This window comes from Triturus cristatus, chromosome 10 (genome assembly GCF_964204655.1).
Source record: "Triturus cristatus chromosome 10, aTriCri1.1, whole genome shotgun sequence".
Lineage (NCBI taxonomy): Eukaryota > Metazoa > Chordata > Amphibia > Caudata > Salamandridae > Triturus > Triturus cristatus.
The window spans coordinates 1005964866-1005984765 of record NC_140593.1 but is presented as its reverse complement, the minus strand read 5'-3'; the positions used below and the strand labels follow the sequence as shown (position 1 = coordinate 1005984765).

At 41.8% G+C, this 19900-nt stretch overlaps 1 protein-coding gene across 1 annotated transcript in view; it reads left to right on the top strand.

Annotated features, from left to right (window-relative positions):
• CACNA1H (calcium voltage-gated channel subunit alpha1 H) overlaps positions 1-19900 on the top strand; it is a 1553446-nt gene that overhangs the window by 1399512 nt on the left and 134034 nt on the right. Inside the window, exons 28-29 of the mRNA XM_085629001.1 lie at positions 9467-9600; positions 11506-11576. Of these exons, the coding sequence (XP_085485127.1) occupies positions 9467-9600; positions 11506-11576 (205 nt within the window). The remainder of the gene's footprint in view (positions 1-9466; positions 9601-11505; positions 11577-19900) is intronic.

The window sequence follows — 19900 nt, the reverse complement described above, 5'->3', positions numbered from 1 at the left end:
ATCAGCAGAGGATTGCGGTCGCGTGAGTTATAGTTGCCTGCACTAACTATAACGGGGGAATTTCATTGGTTTTTTATCAGTAAAATTTCCGCTAACTATAACATGTGTGAAACCTATGGTTTTTTCAGTGAATATATATATATATATGATTACCAACTGGCAGTCGCCAGTAGGTAGTTATAGTTAGGACCTTGTTTCTATTCAGAAAGCGTTTTTTCTTTTGCCAATATCTTTGGCGCCGTTTGACGAATCTTCGCGAAATTTTCCAAACTAATGGTTCACTCAGGTCAGCTCTTTTCTTGAAAGATTGGGGGTGATTTATCAATCATGGGCTGAGAAAAAAGGGGGTACCAAAATGCATTTTCCCCATGTTAATTTCCATAGGAATTTTGGAACAGACTACAGACCAAACTGCTGAACGGAATTACACCAAATTTGGCAAAAAGGTAGCTCTTGGTTCAGAAAGTGCCCGTTTTTTAAATGGTGTATATCTGTTCAGTAGTTCCTGACAAATTAAAAAAATAACAATATCGATATCTGAGCACTGAGGAGGAGCCGCGAATCCTCCCGAGCTTCATTCTGATTGGCTGCCAACACTCCAAACCGGGGAGGAGATAGAGTAAGAATTCTACGCAGAATGGAGTCAAGGTACAATATAGAACTAAATACCATAACACCCATAGGTCTTAATACAACGGAAGAACTTTGGTCACATTTAGAATGAATATTAACAACTGGAACAACATCTCATGCTTAATTTCATTTCCTTAATTTCCTTTTTCACGCCTTGATGCCCTTGGGCTTAGTAAGCGCTCTATAAGTTGTATTTCATTCATTCATTCATTCAATTTCCCTCTCTGCCCTCATCTTTTTATGAGGTTATAACAAATGAACACATGGGGCAATAATGATTGGGATAAAACTTCTTTCATAAGAGGGAAACTGTTTTCAAACTTCGATACGCCTTTGTGTATACATATCATCTATGGAGTATATAATAACTAAGAACTTGTGGCTCAAGTATCTTAAAGGTGGTCCGATGATTTTAGCTAGCATCTGTCTGTGATTGCCCATTCAGGGGTCAATTGTGGTGTCAAAGCCATTTTTTATAGAAAAGATATATTTTTAAAAAAAATTAATTACTTACTAATATAAAAATATATATTAGTCGTATGCAATGCCAAGAACTGTCTATTCATTTATCTGTATATATGTAAAAAATACTGACTACACTGCACATTAAGAACGTTCCAAGATGGGCGCTACAAAAGTAGAAAATGCATTTTCCCCATGTTAATTTCCATAGGAATTTTGGAACAGGCTACAGACCAAACAGCTGAACGAAATTAGATCAAGTTTGGCATAAAGTTAGCTCTTGGTTCAGAAAGTGCCCTTTTTTTAAATGGTGTAAATCTGTTCAGTAGTTCCTGACAAATTAAAAAAATAACAATATTGATAAGTCGCGAATCCTCCCGAGCACAAGCATCATTCTGATTGGCTGCCAACACTCCAAACCAGGAAGTGTTGGTAGCAATCTTGTGACTCGATAGCCAAGTCACAAGAAATCAGTAGAAATAAAGATGAAAAACCAGAAAAGGGGGCAGGGTAGAAACACCCTGACCCCCTAGGCCTGCTCAGGGGGTCCCACAAGGACCACCAGCGCCAATAAAACAATTGGCCGAATTTGCTCTGGATGCATGATTTCGGGCACATTTAAAAAACAAAAAACGGGTGGGCCAGGTCTCGGGGGCAATGCGCAATTAATTAGCGGGGGCCGCCACCTCCCCGGGGCTTAATCCATATTGTGCGGGGGCACACAGCCCCCCCGCAGCCCGGGACTGCCACCTCCCCAGGGCTTAGTTATTTAAAAAAATGCATGGGTGAGGGCTCCTGCCCCCATGCTGCCCCGGGGACCGCCACCTCCCCAGGGCTTTGATAATTAAACACGGGGGGCATGTGGCCCCCCGCAGCTCCGGGTACTTCCACTTCCCCGGGGCTCTGATTTCTTTAAAAAAAATGTGTGTGGGGGGCTTGAGCCCCTCCACACACCCCCGGGACCACCACCTCCCCGGGGCACACATTAATGAAGTGCGGGGGTCTGTTGCGGACCCCCGGGGACCACTACCTCCCCGGAACTTTAAAGAGTTGGGAGGGGGGCAGCGCGGCCCCCTCCTGGAGACCTCGATGGCCCTGGGTACCACCACCCCCAGGGCCGGCTCCTGCAATGTCCCGGGGTGCCCACCCCGGGACATTGCTGTTTGCTATGGTAGAATTGCTTTTGGGCAAGGGGAGCGGCCTCTCTGCAAAAATAAAATACAAAAAAGAGGCCAGGCCCCAGGGGATGGGGTCCCTGGGGCCAATAGTGGCCCCCTTCCTGTTTTTTTTAAATAAAAAAATGCTCAGGCCCTGGGGGATGGGGTCCCAGCACCCAAAATATGTTAAGAGAAGGGGGGCCACGCAGCCCCCCTTCTAACAAAAGACAAAAAAAACAGAAGCCGGCATCTTGCTGGAGGCCCCGCCAACTAGCCCACCTAGCCCACCAGGTACCTCCAGTAAGCCCCACACAGTGGGATTGCTTAGAGATGGTGCGAGGCCATGCCCCTTTTTACACCACTCTGCAAACACGCCTCTTGGCATATTGCTGGTGGGTGATGAGGTACTCTTGTGTCCTGAGGACCTCAGGACTAAAGTGGACTTCATCCCCCGAGCAGCAGTGCGCCAGGAGTCGCGTTTGCTGAGTGGTGTAAAAAGGGGGCATGGCCTTTGAGCACTCTCAGCAATCTAGCTGTATGGGGATTACTGGAGGTAACAGGAGGGCTAATTGGTCCCCAGGGACCCTCAGTAGGAAAGGGGACTTCATCCCCCAACCAAGAGCGCATCAGGAGGCGCGTTTGCAGAGTGGTGGAGAAAGTGGGCGTGGCCTGTGTCCACCTCTCAGCAATCTTACTGTGTGGCGCTTACTGGAGGTAAGAGGTAGGCTAGTTGGCCCCTAAGGACCCCCAGCAGCGAAGGGGACTTCAATCCCCATCCAAGAGCGCGCCATGGAGCACGTTTGCAGAGTGGTGGGCAAAGGGGGCATGGCCTGCTATGAGAACTTAGCAATCCTGCTGTGTGGGACTTACTGGAGGTAATAGGAGGGGTAGTTGGCCCCCAAGGATGTCCTTGGGGCCAACTACCCCTCTTGTTACCTCCAGTAAGTCCCACACAGTGGGATTGCTAGACGTCTTCGGAGGCCATGCCCCCCTTTCTCCACCACTCTGCAAACGCACCTCCTGGCAGACTACGGGATGAGGGATGAAGTCCAATTTACTCCTGAGGGACTTTGGAGGCCAAGAAGCCCTCCTGGTACCTCATGTAAGTCCTACGCAGCGGAATTCCTGCGCGCTGGTTGGAGGCCCAGCACCCTTTCTCCACCACTCTGCAAACGCGACTACTAGTTAAAGAAGTCTTTGCGATGTAATAGGTTTCACATTTGAGGCAGGTAGAAGCCGGAAGCATCAACATTCCAATGTTTGTTCACAGCAACAGCTGTAAACAAAGGCCTCACGGAGCCCGAGGATATTTCAACCCCTTCGGGCTACATAAGGCCTTTGGTTTACAAATTAAAACATTCTGCCCTCTAGGGGCAGAATGTTCTAATAGCCTTAGAGTACTCCATAGCGTGCTCTACCCCCCATTAATGACCTGCTGCCTTGTTAAAGGCCCTCACCTTCAGCACGGACCTTAAACGCTGGATCAGGCCTTTAATGGCCGGTAGAGCCAGCTGCAGCGTGCTCTACGTCTATTCTATAGGAGCACTCTTTCATGCCTTTGTGACTCGGCTCTGCAATGTCCAACGCCACATTAGTAACAGTTAATTATGCAGCACAATATCCTTGGTGCAACATCAAACTGTTGCATGGCTAAACACTTATAATGTCGCAAAGGTGAGACCTATTGGCTATGCCAATGCTTATAACACTTGTAAACATTATCTGGGCATTAGCTTCATTAGTACCAGTTTAACACCCAAATATAGCAATAAGCAACTAAAAGGTGACCAGTCAACCTTTGCAAAGAGCCTTCCACTGCGCTGAAACACGTGCTGCTGCCTTTTAGTAACTTTTGAAGCGTTTGAGCTAGAGGCAGTTGTTTTTGTTAAAATCTGCAGATTCTGCAGCAGATGATGGATTATGCGGCAAATCTATGATTATGCGGAAAACCACAGCAGCCTCACAATCGCATAAATTCAGTGGCCCTGGCTAAAAGTAAGTCTGTGGCTTAATGTAAGAGTCTCTTGCTAAATGTGAAAGTCTCCAATTGGTATTGTAGTCTAATTTTGAGTATGTCATCCTCAAACTGGTTAACTTCCAAACAATATGAGAGGCTCGGACTGAAGACTCACTCACTGATAATATTTGGGCTGCAGGTTAATTGTGAGGGCATCAGTCTGATTAATTCTCCTCGTAATGGGTTGCGGGGGACTTGCAGTGCTTTGCCGGGCTGATGTCCTACCACAGGGCTTTGAAATTCTCGTCTCTGCAAAGTTCATGTCAGGCAGTCAGGCGCCTCCGCGTTTAGCCATCAGCACCTGGCTGCCTGACCTGAACATGAAGATTGTCAGGTTGACCTTTGCTCAGCCTGACAGACACTGTTCATGTCGCCACAAAGGTGAGGGGGTTGTCACCTTTACCCTGAAGGACGGGCCACAGCTGAGTCCAGGTGAGAATCTTTGTAAATAGTCCCCATCAGGTTTTTGTGATAACGGTTCAGGGCGATGGAAAGGCCTTTGTGTGGACAGTTCATGTCTCGCGCTAAAGCCCAAGATAAAAAGCTCGACTCTCTCTTTGAATCCACGAATTTTGATTCTGCGGCGAAACGCGATCCATTCATAACCTGAAAGCAGCTCGCCAATTCATTCTAGTAATTTAGCATGCAGACATTTAACAAGGAAGGGTACAGTGACAAGGGCACTGTTCCACAGAGCAGCAGAGCAGCGCCCTGCGCGCGCCCCTACAACGCGCGGAGTATGCCAGGCTGTCAGAGGACTCGCAGCGCGAGACAAGGTCAAAGGGTGCAGAAAAAAAGCGGGAAGATATAATACCTGCCATTCTGCGGGGGAGATCACAAGTTACAGCTTTCAGAGCCACATTAAAGAGAGCCCTTATCGGGGAAGTCGTGCACTCACAGGAGACGTCTCATGTCCCCCGCGCCTTCTCTGATTATAGGCTGCCACTGGCGTCGGCACTGACCTACAATAAAATGATATCAGAGTGAGCTAGGAATACGAATCTGACATTGCTATATTAGGCGAAAGTGCTTAACCCTTTCCACCTGTGCATCCGTATCTAAAAAAGCAGTGAATAACAAACATGGCCGCCTCCTCCGTCTAGAAAAAAGAAAGATCGTTCTATAGACCAGGCCCAGTTCTAGAGGGTGGGCCTGGCCCACCCAAGGAATACCCTGGCCCACCCAATGCCACTCAGAACTGAAACGCAAGCGTTTTCTACCTTAATGTTTCACAGGAGTGTGCAGCCCTGTGGGTTCTCCCTTGTCGTTTTTTTTTTAATGAATATCACTAGTAGAGGGTACTTTCAGGGCTGGGGAGAAGTGTGAAGTCACTGGAGTTTAGTAACTGCTATGATGCACACATGACCAGCACTGATATTCTGAAAACTGTATTATGGTTCTGGGCATATTGCATCGTATTTATGAACTACAATGCTTTACAAAGTAAAAAGCTGCCAAAGTTTTTTAAACACATAAAAAGCTGCAAAGTGGCCCTGTTTGTTGGCAGCAACGTTTCAGCTGCTGCAAATGACTGGGAGCATGCTGCAAGTTCTGACAAGCAGCATCCCTCCCCTTTCCCAAAGCCGGAAGCACATCAGAGAAAGCAAAGTTTGAAGCACCTTGGATGTCAAAAGCAGACAGACGCCAATACTTAAAATATCAGATCGATTACACACTTTGTTGTTTTTTGGCCAGTGCCCATTCATTTTTATGGCCCACCCATGCTTCTTTACGGCCCTCCCAAAGAAAAAATCCTAGAGCTGGGCCTGCTATAGACCTAAAGAACTGTCCAAGGAATTTGAAGACACTATACGAAATAGAATTTTGACCCTGGAGTGCTCCACATGCCCAATAAAGACGGTTTTCAACCATTGTGCTGTAATTTGGTACCACCATCAGACAATTCCTTATGGTGAAAGCCTTTCCTCGCCTTTTGGAAGCAACAGCTGTGGTCATAGAGGGGTTTTCAGAGAGCCCTCTTTATCGATTAGTCTGTTTAAGTGTTGTTCACAATTCGCTACCGATTACCACACCCTGCACCATATGGAAATGGGCCAGCCCGCCTAAGACATTAGCTTTCTTCACTCTGAGGGAACGTATTTTTCTCTTGCACTGGGCACCAATGCATAGAAAGTAGTCCACTTAACTTCCATGACTGGCTGGCTATACTGCCAATTCTGCTATCATTTCATGATTTTTATTTATATTTGTGATATGTATGTTTGTAACTTTTTTGGGCAAATCTTTATTTAGCAAATTTGCTTTACTTTTACACTTGTAATATGTACCGAATGTATGCAAAAAAACAAAACAGAAGCTTACCTAGGTCAGACCTATTGGCTTCGCCACTGCTTGTTTTCACATGATTCTTATATGATTCCTAGTGGGGGCCTATGAGTTTCTTACAGTAGACACCAAAATCTGCATGTTATTCCCCAGAAACTCGTAATAGGTGCTATTTCTCGCAACCGATAAATAATGAACGTCATGGTATTGTTACATACCACGTGCGATAAATAGCACCTATAGCTGTAACCAGGCCCTTAGTGTTTTAAATATAGCATCTGCTCTGCAAAGTTTCAGTGCCTTTAGTGGAGCCACAGCGGCTCCAATGAAAGCAAAGGGAACCCTGGCAGCAGAGTGGGGGTATCTCAATATAGTGGGCCGTCTTCCACCATGGAGTGGCAGCCATAACATCCTCTGACCTAAAGGGCCGGAGTGCCACTAGCCAATCTAAAAATCAGCCCCTACGTTAGTAAAGTCTCTAGGGTAGTGAGTCTGTATTATATCATTTGTCCCTAACACCTGGCCTTGATTTAGAGAAGGCATTGACTATTCTGTATCGAAAAAGCACAAATTATTTACCATTATCAACACCCCATCAAGGGTAGCAAGTGCTATATAAATGCAAACCTTTTCCCCTCTTCTATCCCTCCGCTATTCTTCTCAATCCAAATAACTGACTAACATATCCACCACTCAAACTACTTTCATATTTTCACTATACTAATTCACCACTAATCCTTTATGGGTTCCGGGGTAGCGTGCTACTCGCCGAAAAAGCCCTTTGACGCCTCGTCAGGGGTAGTAAGCGCTATATAAATGCAATTACAATGCAATACAATTATCAATTATGTCAATCTAGCCACATGTGTTTCAGGCATATGTTGAAGGCTCAGATATACTATGGATTCCTGCTATTTATCTAGTGGTATAGAAAATATTTAAAAGTAGAGTTCCATAAGTTCATTCAATACATTTGGGTCTTTGGAATCATTTAATTTAGAGCTCGATGCTATATAATGCGCACTGCATAATTAATTCTTCTATCTTAAACTTGGGAGAAAATGTGAATAGAAGTTATTTAATTCTGGGTTTCTCTCTGTATCTTTTACTTTCCATGAGTCACTCTCTTTTAACTTAGATAAAGATCTCAAATATCTATAAAGAAGTGATTTTTGGATAACCTACTGATCTCACAACTCATCCCTTGATCGACATTTTATCACAAAAGCTCCTATGTGAGATACGTTGGAGTCGTGTGATGTTTCCTCTGTGTTCATAGCTTGTGCCCTTTATTGCAATCTGCTGAAATGTAATACTTGCTGGTTGAGCCGAGCAAGGGATGTTCTATATTGCTACACAGTTCATCTAAAAAAGTTTTTGCAAAACAATGAAAACAGAATTTATGCTTTATCCTATACATTACATAGTTCTGACTCACAAAAATCTTATCGCCTATACCTTCACCTAATGTAATATTGACGGCTACCCTCCATTTCTGTCCCATGCGACCATGAAACTCAAAATACACTTACAATCATGGCAAAATAAGTTCTTCATTTATTGATGTGTTTAATTTAAAAAAAAAAGAAAAAACTTTGAGGCATATTTATTTAAGTGGGACACATTTTTGAAGGAGTGGGCTGCCTGTACCAAATGCTTAGTACTATAAAACCAGTGCCAACAAATAGTGCTATACAAACCTCAAAAGTAATCTTAGGAGGTAATTTACTAAAGTTTTGCACAGGCACTGGCTAAGCGCAAAGCGATGCAAAATATTTATTTGATTTACGTACCATTTTAAAACCCTATGAGTGCATCAAAGAACTTCCCCAAGTTCAGTAAAGAGACCTTCTAATTCTCCCTTTGGAATCAGTGGTCTACAATATATAACGTGATGTGTGTATTCATTCATTGTGTCGTTACAGAACCATCATGGTAATTTCCAGCTTTTGTATTTATGTTTTAACTTTAATCTTCCTTAGTAAATTCAGACTGCTGCAAACCAAAGAACAGTACTTTGAAAGCTTAAAAACAGTTATTAAGGACAGTAATGATCAAGTAAGTTAAATCATGTTAAATAGTCCCATACATAAAGGTGCTAAAATCACTATAGAAGGAAAAATAAAGATGAAGGAAAAGTGAAAATAAGAAGAGATTAGGAGAACAAATATTAAAGGAGCTCACTAGACTGGGTGGCTAAGTTATTTATAGAAAGCAATAAAACCAATACGGATGCAGTTACATTAACAAACTAAAAGTATGTAGAAATCAATAGATGCACAAAATTGTGAACCATAAACAGCAACACTGGTACAAAAGGTATTTCACAGAAAAAGAAATGAGTCTAGGTTCAAATACAGTTATAGTAGCAATCCACATATGTGCTCCAAAGGTTGTAATAGAGAATATTTTACTATGGCTTGAATCTTCTCTGGGGTTGCTGCGCTGTAAATGTAATGACCAAGGGAGCTATTCATAAAATCATTTTGCAGTATGTAAAGTCATACTTCTGTGGAACTCATGCCTTTGTGAATTGGCCCAAACAATCCAAACTGGAAATATTCAGTGACTATTCATTGACAGTTAGTACTATTAGAAAGGAATGTACACTTTTTGCACTTTTACTAATAAGGAGTAGATGGTTCAGGGTTGATTAACAAAGGCAATTAAGAGTACATAGAAGAGTACTCTTGCAGTACTGATTGCCATACTTATGAATGCTTTTTTGAATCCACTCCCAGAATTGTTAGTCATAAATGGACATATTGTGTAAAGGGGGCCGTTTTTCTACTGTCTACTAGTGATGGATCAATCAATAAATCCCAAAATCATGCCATTATGGTTTTTTTGTAAATTTCATGATTGGCATCTTTTCCATGAATGTCTTGTCCTTGTTTACATTTGACTATAGATGGAACCAACTGGATCTGGCCATAGTGCTTTTATCCATCATGGGAATCACACTGGAGGAAATCGAAATCAATGCTTCACTCCCCATTAACCCGACTATTATCCGCATCATGAGAGTCCTGAGGATTGCTCGAGGTAAGATATTTTGTTTTTAGGTGGAGGCGTCTACTTGCGATCTTTAAACATTAGAATCATGAAGTTCTCAATTGCCTGCATTGAGGTCCCTGTATAATATTTAAAGTCAAAGAAGTATATCAGCAGAGATTAAATCTACCCTTGAAGTGAACCGATGACAAACTGATGACAAACTGATGACAAACTATAAACAGTTACCAGATATCACATTTATGCCAGTAATGTTCTTATTTATGAAGGACTGTTCATGTGATATGACCAGTGACACCCAGCATTTACTTACTCTCTCACAACACCATCACAGAGACCCCATTAGCTAACAACAGCATCATAATCAGTCAATTAACAATGCAAAGTTTCAGTAAAAAAAAAATCTTTAAACATGCAATCCTTTTTGTTCAATTTATTTGAGCCTCTATTTTACTTTTACTTGATCCTCAGTATATTTGTTGCTGGTGTATGTTGTAAGAGGATCTTTAGAGTGAATTGTACAAACATTTGAAAAACAAGTTGTGTTTGAAATATTCTGTATTGTACTTTCCTTGAAGATCAGTGTGTATTTATCCTTTTGGTGAAGCCATCTGTTGTAAGCACAGTTTTCGCACAAGAAAACACTACCACTGAGTGGATACCGGGCCTTCCTGGGTATTTCATCAATGATGATAATATGGATCATTTTTTTAAACAAATCACAATAAAGGGGTCCAAATCTGAACTGAAATACATTCCTAGATGTTTTTCTTCCAACTTGCAATTTAAACAAGATGCTTTACAACTTGCACTTGTCACACATAATAATCTGTGCATAATCTGACATTGAGAGGGCATTAATGAAGTGTAGATTTTGGAGTGCTTGATCTTGTTCAAAAGATGTAAGGACCAGATTTCAATGTAGAATGTCCTTGCTAAAGGTTAAATTGTTCAATTGCTTGTTCAGATATCCTGATCAATAAACCTAATCTCGTTGCCTACAACGACAGTACTTGATCTTGTTCAATGGTGAAAGAATTGTTTGTCAAAGTTGAAGGCCCTTGCTCAAGGTCAAGTTGTTCAATTACATGTTTAGATATCCTGATCAATAAACCTAATCTTTACCTATAACTACAGTAAAAAGATGACAACACAGTGCTATAAACAATATATTTTGTTTAATTTTCATGTGCTAGAAGGCATTTCACTTTTGGGCACAGCTTTGATGATAGATTTAGTTGCGAGCATCTATTGGATGTTTGCTAGCCTAAGTAAAAACAAGTTGGTGAATTTAATACAGTGCAGAGTGGTTGGTTTACTAAAAAATGCTATCCTCACTAAGACACAACTAAACAACCCAAAGATATTCCAAAGATCACAAAAAATAGAGACAAGAACAGTCAGAAATATTGAAGTATCCACCAGAACCTAGGTAAACCTTTTGCCCTAGTTCCTGGCATAGTACGAAAGATACAACTTCTGCATCGTTATACTTTTGATTGTCTGTTCTTACTTTGTAGAGTTCTGATCCAGTGCTATTTCATCAGTCTGAGGTTTGGGCTTTTTGTAGACATTCCCCCAGGTCAGACCATTATGAAATATAAGGGATGGCTACACGATGTCCCCAAGAGTAAATAGGCAAGCTACATATTTTATTGAAGAACCTTATTTAGACTACCAAGTATTTTGTAGGAATTTCAAAATGGAGATGTTTGTTTTTAATAAAAAGGTTCTATGATTGCCCTAGCTTCCCATGGGCTAGTAAGTCACTCTTAGCTATGACTAATACTCAAGTACCCTCATGACAGTTTATGATTTTGGACTTGTTATTCGATATATCTCAGACATTAGAAGGTAGCGCTCAGATATTTTGTATTACAAAGCAAGAAGGCAAAATTTTTTTTAAAATGGCTTAACTCCGGTTCTCAATTCCAGTTCTCAAACTCTTGAAAATGGCAACGGGCATGCGTGCTTTGCTGGACACTGTGGTACAGGCTTTGCCCCAGGTAAGAGCAGGACTTTCTACTCTTCGCTACTGTTGTTCCAAGTGTAAATTGCTAGAGTTAATAGGGAGGTTGTAATGTTTCAAGTGACCTTACATTTTCAATGTCTGTTGGCAAATCTTATCTCTGTAAACTTGCATGAAGTATGCATGAGCTTGTCCCAAAAATGGTGTGCTCACATTGTGGCGATTACATAAACTTGCATTCATGGGAGTAAAGTGCAAGTGTTTGTGATTAACCAAGAGTATCTATACTGAACTCCATTGCGGTGCATGTGTGGGACTGAGTGGTTCAGTCTTCGTCCCTTATGTCAGAACAGCTATACTGAATTTCACTTTAGTTCATGCATGGACCTGAGGATTTCAATCTTTGGCCCTTATCCTGGAAGAGCTATACTGAAATCCACTGTGGTGCATGTGTGGGGCTGAGTGTGTGAGTCTTCGGCCCTGAAGGCGGAAAAGCTATACTGAATTCCACTTTGCACCATGTGTGGGTCTGCATTTTTCATTCTTCGGCCCTTTTTGGAACAACTGTATATGTTTGACCTGTCAGCTTAGGGTAGTCTGCCCCCAAATATTTTGCCTTCCTCCTCCATATTTGCAGATCTTGTTTTTGCTGGTCTTAGGACTTTGCTCTTGTTTTTGCTGGTCTTAGGACTTTGCACACTTTACCACTGCTAACCAGTGCTAAAGTCCATGTACTCACTCCTTAAAACATGGTAACATTGACTCGTACCGAATTGGACTCTGACCCCCCCCCCCCCCCCGATGAGGCCTCGGTTTTGGGCTCTTTTGCGACCACATATGGGCCTGTTGGTGCCAAAACCTTGTCACTTGCAATGGCCACCAACATGAAGGCCCATCAACCCAACCCTTCATGCTACAGCATCCACTACTCACGGATGGCGACATTGCTAAGCACCGGCCGGACCGTTCAAAACAAAAACAGGATCTTCACACTACAGTGACACCCGTCCTCAACACCAAGACTGCTCTTTGCGCTACATCGATGACAGTCCACAACGCTTCCCTGCTTCTCGCAGGTCCCTACACTGTGAAAAGGGACTTTGTGCTGGACTGACAGGCGTAACATTTCAGCAGGACTAACCTGGACCCTGTACCTGACCCTTGTTGTCGGCCTGAACTTGTGACTTTTTCCCAGTCTCGTAAAACTAGAAAGCCGAGAGTGGTGCTTTTGGCTTTTTGGCGCTATTTTTACTGAAATCTTTAAAATTGTACATCTCCGAATCTATTGATTTGACTTTTGTCATTTTGGTATTGTTTTATTTATTAAATCTACTCTGATTTGATGTGGGACCCTTTTTAAATAGTGGTTTCATTTTATTACTGTTTGAAGTATTGCACACATACTTTACACAATGCCTGTAATTTATGCCTGAGTGCTCTGTGCCAAGCTACCATAGGGTGAGCACAGGTTAATTAGGGTTTGATTGTGACTTCACCCTGACAAGGTTTGTGGTTGCTGATGGAGTAGGGTTTTCACCCCCCTCAACCAGTAACCCAATTTCTTACAATACTGAATTGCACTTTGGTGCATGTGTTTCAGTCTTGGGCCCTTATGCCAAGCACCCAATGCCAGTCGAATTCTAACCAGACCACCATTTTTATAGTTTATGGAAGGTGAGGAAAGCCTGAATGTTCCAAACATGGTAGTCAGGAGTAGATGGAGATTCCAGAAGAAGACATTGTTAAGGCAGGCGCAGTCATTATCAGGAAAACGGAACGCTGTTGTCATGCCAGTTTATGGTGTATATTAAACGTTAAACTAACCATGGGCCTGATTCACAACAGTACTACTGTGTAACAAAGTTACGAGTGCGGAGTCGCCACACTCAGGCGGAATCTCATCTCCCACTAAGACCTGAAGTGCGTAGATTCCAATTCGAGTGCGGAGGCTCTGCATTCGTAACTTTACTACAAGTAAGTACCTTCATGAATAGGGCCCTCCATGATTATTAACCATGTGCTGCATACTGAAGACACATATCTAATATGTTGTTGGGGCACCACTGAATGGACTAGATGCATGTATGTTCAAAGGTACATCTTAGAACACAGATCTCTAACCTTTTATCTAATAAAATCTACTAATGTTGAAGGAAAATCCTCCAAACTACTAATATTAAAGATGAAATGGTAGCCACATAAGACAAGGTTACATTAGTGCCCGCTATAGGCAAGATTTCCAACAGTAATGACCTCAGTGCATCAGGTATGGTTGCCAGCAGTAATGTAAAAAAGGCTAAATCAGTTTGGAATGTGTCTACATGGATAATAGATAACATCCATAGCTGCGAATACCCCTAGCACCAAGGGAATAATGTTGGTAATATGTCTCCCTAGTAACATTTGATTTTTATCACTGAAATATCAGCTTTAAATATATTTTGGGAATTCAACCATTTTCCCAAAAAATCAACTTATGAGTTCTGAAAATGCACACATGTTCGTCTTGAATAAACACTTCAATTTTGATATACATATATTAGCTCAGACAAGTAAAAGCTTCTATTTCAGTTCACAGGACTGCACACAGGAGAGCTGCTTACAAGTAGCAGGAGAGCTACCAGTTGCTCATGAGCTACTCGTCGGAGAAGCCTGATTTAGAAGGATTCAACATAAAAAAGCTTATCATGGTGTATCACCGTTGTGGGGTAAATGGGGAACGGTCAGGCACTTTTTCGATAAATAGTGGTGTTAGGCAGTGTTGTGTTTTGGCCCCTTTCCTTTTTAATCTTTATATTAATGGTTTGGAAGGGGCCCTACTTGAAAATAACAATGACTGTCCTCTTGTGGCTGGGAGACCCATCCCAGCACTCTTATACGCAGATGATGCAGTTCTGATGTCCCGAACGCAGGTGGGCCTTCAGAGGCTGCTGGACAGCTTTACGAATTTTATGAAGAATTTAGGCTTGAGAGTAGATACGTCTAAAACGTACTCTATGCACTGTGGGCGTAGGCTAAAGAAATGTAATACAATGTTTGTTGCAGGACAAAAGGCTACTGCCAAATTCTCTTATTTAGGGATTCTTTTTACGCACGGTGACACATGGGCGCAAGCGATTGACGCCAAGAAACTGGCTTGCCTTAAAGCCACCACCACTGCCCTTATTAACTTCGCTAAAAGATTGGGTAAAAGACCACCGGTGGAACTTATAAAAATATATAAGGCCAAGTGTGTCTCATTAGCCACCTATGGAGCAGGGCTCTGGGGGCTAGCAGATGTGAACAAAATTCAGCATATTGAGAACTCATTTCTCAAATACCTTCTATCAGTACCAAGTGGTACTTCTTCTACCGTATGTCACGCAGAACTGGGGCTTACCTTTATCTCTGATTTAATTAAGCTAGACCCTGTCCTTTTATGGCATAGTCTCTGGATTAAGGAAGAGGCAAAATTGAATCGGGAGATTATTTTAGATATTTGTAAACTGGATGGGTTTTTGAACATCCCCTGGATTGCGTACGTACATAACTTCATAAATGACCTTGGTCGCTTGGAGAATTTTAATAATCCGAGTTCACTTGGGACTATTTCAAGGAAGGGCTACTGCTTTTGGAAAAAAAATTATTAATTAGGAAACAAGGAAACCCTACCCACAAGGAGCCTGGGTATTATGTGTTGTAAGGAAACAATGGCTCGTGTGGATTAATACTTACTAATATAATGTATAATACATGATAACAATTCAAAGAAGAGGATTAAATGTGATGTCAGAAAGAAAAGCACACCCATACACATTAGATCTTTTGTAAAAAAAATGTTTTCCTTTATATAATAAAAAGGTTTTGTAGGAAGTGGACATAAATTCACAATACAAATTGACAATATTTATACGAATTTCAAATAGTGTCCCAGTGAAAAAATTAACCTAAACAAACAAGTAACATAAAGTACAACATACAGAAAGGTTTCAATTTTTCATTACAAAGGCAATCATAAACAATTAATAAATCCAATTATCAACACTCAATCATTCTAAGTGTCGAAAGAATGATTCGCCTTTCACGTCAACGGCGTTTCGACCCTATGACAATTAGAGGGTCTCGTCAGGACAGTCTAATATAGGGACACCTACGGAAGAATAATAAAGAAAAATTCTTGTCAGAAAAAATGCTCTTTTATCTCTAAGAAAAAGGGTTTAGAGGAGCATTGATATTAAGTCTCTCTACCTGGTCGTCATAGATGATATGTAACGTTTTAGTGTGCAGTGTCACTGTGCTCAATGTGAAATAAAATACTCACAGGGACCCAGCCGGGTGCTGTGTGAGAACAATGAAAAAACTATTAGTGCCAAACTCGATATTGTAATCATGCATTTTTACGATATCGAGTTTGGCACTAATAGTTTTTTCATTGTTCTCACACAGCACCCGGCTGGGTCCCTGTGAGTATTTTATTTCACATTGAGCACGGTGACACTGCACACTAAAACGTTACATATCATCTATGACGACCAGGTAGAGAGACTTAATATCAATGCTCCTCTAACCCCTTTTTCTTAGAGATAAAAGAGCATTTTTTCTGACAAGAATTTTTCTTTATTATTCTTCCGTAGGTGTCCCTATATTAGACTGTCCTGACGAGACCCTCTAATTGTCATAGGGTCGAAACGCCGTTGACGTGAAAGGCGAATCATTCTTTCGACACTTAGAATAATTGAGTGTTGATAATTGGATTTATTAATTGTTTATGATTGCCTTTGTAATGAAAAATTGAAACCTTTCTGTATGTTGTACTTTATGTTACTTGTTTGTTTAAGTTAATTTTTTCACTGGGACACTATTTGAAATTCGTATAAATATTGTCAATTTGTATTGTGAATTTATGTCCACTTCCTACAAAACCTTTTTATTATATAAAAGAAATTTTTTTTTTTACAAAAGATCTAATGTGTATGGGTGTGCTTTTCTTTCTGACATCACATTTAATCCTCTTCTTTGAATTGTTATCATGTATTATACATTATATTAGTAAGTATTAATCCACACGAGCCATTGTTTCCTTACAACACTGCTTTTGGAAAGCCACAGAATGGCAAATGATTCATTAAAACCGACTGTCCTCCAAAATCAGATGATTTTAACCACATTTAAAATTCAACCCTATCTAACCTTTGTACCTGGTGTATACGATAGATTCATTCTAACAAGATTTAGACGGGGTTTTTTTCACAGATTAGTGTCATTACCAAAGATGAATGATTGGTCGAGAAACCTTCAGTCTTGCCTATGGGATAATAGTTCCTCCCAATCAACGATTCATGTTCTATTCTTCTGTAAATTGTATATCCACTTAAGAAAACTGTATATAGTGCCCGTTTTAAAAATGTTCGGTCTCCACCAATGTCGACCAGCCTTTCAGGCTCTGCAATATCTTGACAATGAGCATAGTGTTTTTAGAATCGTTACCTTTTTTAAACAAGTTTTTATTTATCGGAAGCTTATGCATGTTTAATTGATTTTTAGCCTCATATTTATGTCCCTTTATATGTACTGAAGACAGTGTTATAATAATTATGACATTTCTATTGTTTTAACTAATTAATTCTTACTTACTGTACATATTTCTTTCTTATGTGCTTTTATGATTGAATAACATATCAATCGAATAAAGCTTCTGTGACTCTGACTCACTATGTTATCATAAACATTTCATATAAATATAATATATCCACTACGTCAACCTACGCTGATTTTTAAAAGAATTAAATAAGATTCTCAATTCCACATACACTTAACCTTCTTTGTATCCCAGCATTTTCTTAGCTATGAATGTTCAGCTCACTGAGCTACCCTTGCGGCTTAATGGAAATTAATGAGTTGTGGTTCTGCAATACACTTTGACCTGATCACTTAAAAACAGAGGACTGCAACTTCATCCTTATGTTCTCCTTAAAATTTTCAGAAATCCTGGTGGAGACCCAAGGTGGGTTACATCAGTTGCTAAATTTTAGTGTTATTAAAACACAGTCACAGATGATATATTTTCCCAAGGTGAAGCAGATTGCTTGGGTGATAGCAGCAGATAGCACCACTGCCGTGCCCCCAGCCGCACCTTGGCAACGGCTGCGTTTCATGAGAAATGACTCTTGACAGGTGTCCCTGGGAGTTCTGAGTACCGTGCGCATGGCTGGCTGAAGCGCGAAGGTGTAAGGGCTGTCGATGCAGGGATAACAATCTTTGGAACAGCCAGGCTTAGGTATGAGCAGGAGACTGCCTGCAGTTGGAACGTGGCAAAAAAAAACTCACTCTCCAGGTGGGAGAGAAACTTCTGGAAAACCCTTTGTGAGGAAATACTGCATTCACTTGTGAGTCCTGGAAAAAAGCTGATGTAAGGAAGGAGTGGATCCTCCAGGACAGAGTTTTTTAACCTTTTGACTTCCGTGGACCCACGATGAAACATTACTGGAATCCGGATACCCCCACCGAGTCATTTACTGAAAGCCGGGGACACCCTACCTAAGGAATTTCTATGATTTGTACCACAAATTAATACAAGAAAGTGAAATAACAAGTGTACACCAAACAGATGCTCAAATATTGAAATATTTAATGCAATTCACAATCAAATACAGAAAATGAGTTCAAACTTTCAATGTTAATTCCTCATTTGTATATACTTTATTAATTTTAATTGATTAATTTTATTGATTTTTCATTCTGTTAACTGGTCACAGACCACATGAATGAGACTTGCCGACCTACAGCGTTCCTTGGATTCAGCAGCAGCACCTCCACTATGGCGTAGGAGAATCGCCCCCTGCCAGCACCCTTAAAAACATGAAAAATAGAACGATATTAAAACGGGTTTGAAACCCATTTTATTATTGTTTTTTTTTTTCTTGTGTCAAGTCTTGAGGACTTGGCCAAGGTGATGACAGGCTGGAGGGGGGGTGTTGAGCACTGCCTTCACTGCGCATGTGGGTTTGGCTGGCCATCTCAGGCCAGCCAAACCCACATGCGCAGTGAAGCTCTCTCCAACCCCAGCTGCATTGCTGGGGTTAGACAGAGCAGGCACAGGCTCCCAATCTGTCCTGGAGTGCAAATCATCGGTGCTCAGGCCAATCCTGAAGCTGCTCTCATGCATTAGAGCAGCTTCAAGATTGGCCGCAGGGCAGTCAGGCAGCCTCTGCCTTCCTACAGTGAAGACGAGAGGAGCAGGAGAGCGCGACGCGATATCAGGAGGTCGACAGGTAAGTTCTTTTTTATTTTTTATTTTTGTCTCCCTCATTCCTCAATCAACCTTCCCCGCCCTACCTCATTTCCCTGACAAGAGCCGCTCCTACTTGGACCACAGGTTAAGAAGCACTCCGCAAGGGCATTCAAAAGGCATTTTCCGGCCAGTGCTTCAGCTACTCAGTAGAAGAGACTTATGTAGTTCATAATTGCTTCCCGGAGCACGAGCTTGGTACCAAATAATCAGAAGAGAATGAGAGCCAGAACACAAAACATTTTTGGTTGCCTCTAGTCCATTCCTGGGTGGTAAATAAGGCAGTGTTTTGTGGCACACCATTTACCACTGTATGATAAAACCGAAGTTATTGAGGTGGCAGAGAATGGAAAGAAAGTTTGTGCTATTTCTTGTTTTCCATTTGATTGTGGTGGTGGTGAACTCACTGAATTCACTGAAGCCAACCACACCCTGGACCCCTCCCAATCAGGCTTCAGAAGCAACCACAGCACCAAGACTGCACTCCTCACTGCAACAGAAGACATCCGCAATCCGCACTCTCTCGACTGAGGCAAAACCGCAGCCCTCATCCTCCTGGACATCTCTGCTACCTTCAACACTGTCTCCCACCACACCCTCTACACATGACTCCAAGACATCGGTATTCGCGGCAAAGCCTTAGAGTGGATCCTCTCCTTCCTCACCGGTTAAACCCAGAGAGTCAAGCTCCCATGGTTCTCCTCAGAACCTAGAGAGATGAGCTGCGGAGTTACTCAGGGCTCCTCTCTGAGCACCACCCTTTTCAACATCTGCATGGCCACGCTTGCAGCCATTGTCGGAAACCACAGACTCAACATCTTTTCCTACGCTGACGACACCCAGCTGAGTCTCTCTCACTGTCAAACCTACTGCCGCTAAAAGCAACTTTTGCCACGGGATGAAGGCAGTCGCTGCCTGGATGAAGGATAGCTGCCTCAAACTCAACTCTTATATATAATGGGGCGACCCTGTGTCCCTCAGAACCTGGGTATAGTAGATTTGTGCTAAAGTTGGTTCTGTAGGGTTTCACAATTACTTTGTCACAATAGAAATTCGTATTCAATTTTATCCGACAAAAATTAGAGTAAAAGATA